At 31.9% G+C, this 6254-nt stretch overlaps 2 protein-coding genes across 2 annotated transcripts; one reads left to right on the top strand and one right to left on the bottom strand.

The window, feature by feature from the left end:
• Nucleotides 1-1475: 1475 nt before the first annotated feature.
• Nucleotides 1476-2234, top strand: LOC113787790 (metallothionein-like protein type 3). The gene is made up of 3 exons (XM_027337112.2): nucleotides 1476-1646; nucleotides 1864-1908; nucleotides 2046-2234. The coding sequence occupies exons 1-3, from the start codon at nucleotides 1597-1599 to the stop codon at nucleotides 2146-2148; spliced, it is 198 nt and encodes a 65-aa protein (XP_027192913.1). The 5' UTR covers nucleotides 1476-1596; the 3' UTR covers nucleotides 2149-2234.
• Nucleotides 2235-3320: 1086 nt separating this feature from the next.
• On the bottom strand, nucleotides 3321-5380 carry LOC101498227 (cytochrome c oxidase copper chaperone 1-like). The gene is made up of 2 exons (XM_027337111.2): nucleotides 5217-5380; nucleotides 3321-3842 (listed from the first exon to the last, which is right to left on the bottom strand). Exon 2 carries the CDS (start codon nucleotides 3827-3829, stop codon nucleotides 3587-3589), a length of 243 nt encoding a protein of 80 aa, XP_027192912.1. The 5' UTR covers nucleotides 3830-3842; nucleotides 5217-5380; the 3' UTR covers nucleotides 3321-3586.
• Nucleotides 5381-6254: the final 874 nt, after the last annotated feature.

Here is a 6254-nt window from a genome sequence, read left to right as displayed (position 1 = left end):
CTACACATAATCGACTCCCGAACTCAAAATTTGGTTTCAAAGACCATTATTTTTGTTTTTCAAGGGTTACCCAACATTTCTCTATTTTAAATAAACTTTGGTGGTAATTCCATTAAATTCGAGAAATACTTGAAATATTAGACTATGACAATCGTAACATGACCAAAAGTGATTGTAGTAGTGTCGGTGGCGGGAGATGGTGGTCGGTGTTTGTTGTGACAGGTAGTAGAGATGGTTTTCGACGATTGTCAAAGGTGAGGTCGGTTTGGGTGGCAGGTGGGTGGATGATGGGAGATGGTGGATGGAGGTCAGTGGTTAATGGTGGTGGAAGGTGGATGGTTGGTGGTGGTTGTAGCGTTGGTCATTGATGGTGATTGTAAGTGATATGTGTTTGGAGATGGTGATGGCAATGGTCATAGATGGTGGTTGTGGCGATGGTTGGAGGTGAGTAGTCGGTGATGGCGATCGGTAATCAATGATTGTTGGAGTGGTGCTTACGTCTACTAATGGTGACACAACCATCTTACCGAAAAAAATTATAAAACCTTTGGTAGTCAAAAATTATAAAACCAACACAACACCATTTTATCGAAAAAAATTTTAATTTTGAAATTGACTTTTAAAAATAAAAACCATAAACTCACAACCATCTAGAACGATTTTGAATCTCCCAACCAACATTTACGATTGCCAAAATAAACCTAACAAGAAATAGAAATAAACTGAAGATCTCAAAGCTCTCAGCTTCACACGCTCTTTCACAAAAATTAACACTTTTACTTTTTTTTAACAAAAAATTAGAGTGAGTCAATGATGCCCTTATTTCAGATAGAAAATACTTTATGACTCATTTATCACTTACAAATAAATAAAACACGCAAAATACCGAATCCAATACATGTGCATTTACTACTAGACCAAAACATTGGAATTAAATTAATCTTTTTATTACTATTAATTAAATTTATGAAAACAAATCCAACTTTCATTTTGAAAAATCATCAACTTTGTCCGAATATATTGATAGTGACAAAATTCTAAGGCATCTAAACTTTTGAACAGAATACAAGAACCCATATCACCACGACATAAAAACTTGTGAAGAATAATTAGTATTGAAAGGAAGGAAAGTGGAGGAGCAAAAATGATTAGATAGAAAAAATACTAATTTCAAAGTAGAATAAAGTAGTTTACTGAATTTCAGTCTAGCATTCATAAGGGAAACGAGTTTTCAGTAGTCTTTATATTTGAAAAGGGAATGAAAAAAAGGAGCTAAAGAGTAATGGAATCTAAGAATATGAATACGTGACTCCCTCAACCAAGAACCAAATTAAAATTGACATGAGAGGAGCAGAGGACGCTAAGCCTCAATGATTTTGATTCCTTCAGATAAATAAATATATTCTCACATCAAATGCTCTGTGAGGTCTTCAATAGAAGGATTAACTCAAATCTATTGACACCTCCCTAGTCATATTTGCTTTTCGTCAACTATAAATACAGGACAACGGTTCACAGCTTGAAGGCACAGTATCAACATTCAATTCTACAGTTAATTTCATTTCAAGAGCTTTTCTTTCTTCAACCGAACCAAACATGTCAAGCTCATGCGTCAACTGCAACTGCGCTGACAAGAACCAGTGCGGGTAAGTGCTTTCTCCATTTAGTACTACAAGATTCATGTGTATTATATTGGAGTAAACTTCTATACATAAATCTAAAATGATGCCATCGACCACAACTGTTGGATTTAACTATATATATTCTCCATCATATGCTATGTTATAGCTATATATATTCTCCATCATATGCTATGTTATAACTATATATATTCTCCATCATATGCTATGTTATGCTATTCAGGAAGGGAAACAACTACGGTGTGACCATTGTAGAGACTGAGAAGAGGTAAAAGTTTACATTTGATATCCATTGTATTATGTATTCAATGCTTACATGTTTCTAATAATTCCTAGACTCAATGCAAAGCTAGCAGATTAAACCAATAAAAATATGCTTAATATGACTATCATTGTTTTGTGCAGCTACTTGGAGACTGTTGTCATGGATGTTCCAGCTGCTGAGCATGGTGGGAATTGCAAGTGTGGTTCGAACTGCACTTGCACTAACTGCACCTGCGGCCATTAAGTAAAATATGCAAATGTAATTGCCATGAGTTTGGCAATATGAAGTTAATAATGTAATCTTGTACTAAATAAATGTGTGTTTTGTTATGTTGCTTCCTGTCTGTATGAGTGATACACAATTTATATAACAGCCATGTTGTGGCATGATGTGGTTAATCGAGTTGAAGTATAAATTTTGTTTGTTAATCTCTTTTGAAATGCTGCTAACACAGTGACACCATCATCCACATTAGCACAGAGCATTTATATATACTATAAAAAAATAAAATAAAAATAAAAAACTACCCAGAGTAAATTTGAAAGATAACGTTTACTTTGTAAAAATATTTCTTGTTTTCATTTCTTAAAATTTGTATTTATTTTAACTTAATGAGAAGGCCCAAAATTGCCTGATACAAAGGATTTGAAATTTGAACTCGAGGCAAATGAGACAGATACTTACAGCTGGGAATGAATTCCACCATTCCCTGAAGTCACTAACTGGTGCAAAAATGAGGATTTTGGCTGACCAATGAAGATCGAATGATTCATATTGCAAGTTAAATTTTATAGCTGATTTGTTCCAGGTTAAATCTGAGCCACCTTATTTTTATCAGATGGTTGAAACAGATGACTGAAAAATGCAGGATCTTCTTCATTGCAGGAGATCCAAGTCCCTTAACTGTTAGGTAACAAGTGCATATGTAAAGATAACAAATGCATTATACCTGCTTATGGATGATTTTAAATAGAGACCAAATGATCCAGTTGGTAAAGCACAGCTTATAGAATACTCAATCTGTATTGCTATATACATCAAAAAGAGCTGCAAAATAAAGGCACACCTACAGATCAAGGTTTTCTAGAATGTATTTTGCACAGTTACTGACAAACATGGTTCAAAATTCTGAAAAAACGAATTGTAACCTTGCACCTAACAAGTGCCACAAATGATATACCACACAAGTATCAAGCAAAGAAGGAAGAAAAAAGCTAAAACATTGAAAATTTCTGCATCTTTTGATTTTTAAACAACAATTCTTGCTCCTCAACAAAAAGGATCCAGTGTGAATAGGAAATGAAAAATGGGTAAGGGGAATTGTTGATTAACAGGACCTATCTGCCAAACAATTGATTTGAGTGCAAAAATATTAAATGCTACACTAAAGCAAAAACAAAATGAGAGATGACAAGTAATAGTAATAATAACAACTTAAAATTTCATTCCAACTGTCAGTCTAAACACAACTACTATAGTATAACCTCAAAAGTCAAAATGATAGAAATCATTAATTCTGAATTGTATTTAGCAATCAACTCCCCTGTTTTTATTCCGAGCTTCAACTATAATACTGGTGAAATTGTAAAACAAATAATTTGTAATCCTAAATCTTTATTAGTTTCATAAAATCAATTGAGTTCTTGAACTTATGACTTCTATTTTTCCTCATCACAAAATTTTAAACATTGAATCCCTCGGCACGGAGGCACAGTCGGTGAGCCTCAATCCACTTCGCACAAGCTGGTTCACCGTGTTCTACTATGCATTCATCTCGCAGCTTCTTAGTGTCTGGGCAAGCACAGCAGATTCTCTTCTTTGGCTTTGACTCTGCAGCACTCGTCTCAGTTACCGAACCTTTACTTTGTTGTGACCCTGGTATGGCCAAGACAGAGGAAGCACTTTGCAGTTGTGCACCACTCATCGTTTTAAATCCTCTACAGAAAAAAATAACATTAAATAGCTGAGTCAGTGCTGAAACAAAAGTAGTAATGTAGTATAATGGAACCTTAGAATTTGGATTGGGCCTTACTATAACAACATCCACAACAACAACTTGTCAGTTGAGGGACATCTCTCACTTATAATCATTTATTCATGTCATATTACACTATGAAACACAAAACTTGCACGGATATCTAACACGATATAGACATGGACACGTCGACGCTAATGTAAAAAACATAATACACTAACCAATACATATTTTTTTATTGATTATAATTAAATAAAATATGAATTTTATTAGTAAAAGATATAGATTGAAAATCAAAATATATAGGTGCATCTAAATTGAGAAATTTGTTTCATTACAAAAAATATCTAAAACAAGACATGATAGTCTTTTGCCTTCATTCATCCATCTACTACAAAAAACTAAAAGATGTAATCAAATATAATGTATGCAGCTTCCCTCCTTGATCATCATTGCTTTGGCACATCTTTAACCACCATAGATGTGTCCAAAGGTATCAGAAAAGAAGGAAAAAAAACTTGAGACACTTGTCTTAGTTGTTGGACACGTGTTGTACAGGTGCGGATACCGGCGCGTGTCAAACATAGGAACACCCTTAATCCTAGAGGTGTTTGTGCTTAATAATTCATATATTATATTCAATGTGAGACTCTCAACAAGTATTAAAATTTAGGGATTTGCTATACTACCCCAATGGAGATTTGTGAAGCACTTATTGAGTGTTGATTTCACAAAAAAAAAATGTTTAAGATTCTACAACTATAACTAATAGTCAATGAAATGCTTGATGGAAACCATAACCTAGAAGAAGAAAAATTGGTATCTGTGTAAAGTCATAATAACATCATAATTAGATAAAGAGCTAAAAAAGAACTGAATCCTATATTGGTGTACTTCAATCCAGTTCACCTTCCAGCATTACAGCTAGCCACTTTAAATATAAAATATTAAAAAATAATGAAAAGAAAAAAAAAAATCGAATACCAGGGTTGATCATCGAATACAAAAACGACCAATTTGCTTAATATAAACAACCACAGACAATTATTCGACTAACCAAACATCTATTAATTACAAATTTCACCCAAAAAAAGAGTCCCTAACAAACACGTCCTACAGCAATTCAGATTAAAATCCCTTACGGAAGAAAAAAAAACTACTCTTTCGCTAATTCAGAATCAAGCACACAAATTGTAACAAGAGAATATAGAAAACATTCCATACAATCAGGAAGAAGAAATAGTCGGCGAATGAATCAAGCGGAAACAGAATATAGCACAACGAGTAACAAGAGAACTTAAAATAATCTATTTACAGGGGAAAGAGAAAAACTTACAATTAGGTATGAAGTGCAGTGTAGTTTTGGAGGTTTGTAGAATCCTTGTATTGTAAATGGACAAGGAAGATTATTGTGATCGTTTACGCTAATATTCTTCGTTTGCCTTATGTGTTTCGTTATTAATTTTGGTTGGTACCAATGACGGAGCAAACGAAACGGTGCGTCGCATAAACCCTTTTTTTTTGGTACAACGCGTTTAACTGATTTTTATATAAAACTAAATATTTTCTCTCTTTTTTATAAATATTTTTTAAAATTTTCAACTATATTAATTATTATTTTATAAACATACTTATGATATATGGTTTAGATCTTGTAAACAAAAAAGAGTTATGTTTTAGATTTATTGTCATCTTCGTTACTCTATAAAGACTTTTTTATTATCATCCATAATTGGATTTTCTTATTATTGTTTATCTTCAAAAAAATCTCTCATATTTAGGTTTGATTATAGTTTTGATCTCTTTATTATTACTAATTCACAGAATTAATTGTTCTATTTTAAAAGTCGACAATTTTAGTTCATTTTCTTAGATTTTTGAACTAAAAAATGACGATTTGATATATTTTTAATGACATGACATATAATTCTATGATATAGAACTATCTAGATGCATTAATTATTCATATGTTATTAGTTAAATTAAAAATATAAAAAAAATTAAAAGTTGAAATCTAAGTTTTTACGATGTTTTATTTTAATTTCATAAGTGTTAATAATTCTATATCGTCATATCATATGTCACGTTATTTAAACAATCTCACGTCATCATTTTTTAGTTAAAAAAATCAAATAGAGATACTAAAATTGTCGACTTTTAAAATAGGAAACCAATTTTATAAATCAGTAAAAATAAGAGAATTAAAACTGCAATTAAATCTATTATATATTAGACATAATTATACATTTTACTTACTCATAAACTTATCAAAACTTGAAATATATTAGCCAATAAAGAAGATAACTTGCAACAATTACGAACACATGTTAACATGCCATAGATTCTAAAGAACATGGTGAGATCTTGAATCATT

Source organism: Cicer arietinum, chromosome 7, assembly GCF_000331145.2.
Source record: "Cicer arietinum cultivar CDC Frontier isolate Library 1 chromosome 7, Cicar.CDCFrontier_v2.0, whole genome shotgun sequence".
In the NCBI taxonomy this organism is placed as follows: domain Eukaryota; kingdom Viridiplantae; phylum Streptophyta; class Magnoliopsida; order Fabales; family Fabaceae; genus Cicer; species Cicer arietinum.
The sequence above is the reverse complement of the archived record's forward strand: the minus strand, read 5'-3'. Positions and strand labels throughout refer to the sequence as shown.

Excerpts from the sequence above, each read along its gene's own strand:
- LOC113787790 (XM_027337112.2), top strand. The coding sequence starts at position 1,597 with ATGTCAAGCTCATGCGTCAACTGCAACTGCGCTGACAAGAACCAGTGC. Across the intron at positions 1,647-1,863 it reads GCTGACAAGAACCAGTGCGG|GAAGGGAAACAACTACGGTG; the intron begins GTAAGTGCTTTC and ends TATGCTATTCAG. Across the intron at positions 1,909-2,045 it reads ATTGTAGAGACTGAGAAGAG|CTACTTGGAGACTGTTGTCA; the intron begins GTAAAAGTTTAC and ends TGTTTTGTGCAG.
- LOC101498227 (XM_027337111.2), bottom strand. The coding sequence starts at position 3,829 with ATGAGTGGTGCACAACTGCAAAGTGCTTCCTCTGTCTTGGCCATACCA.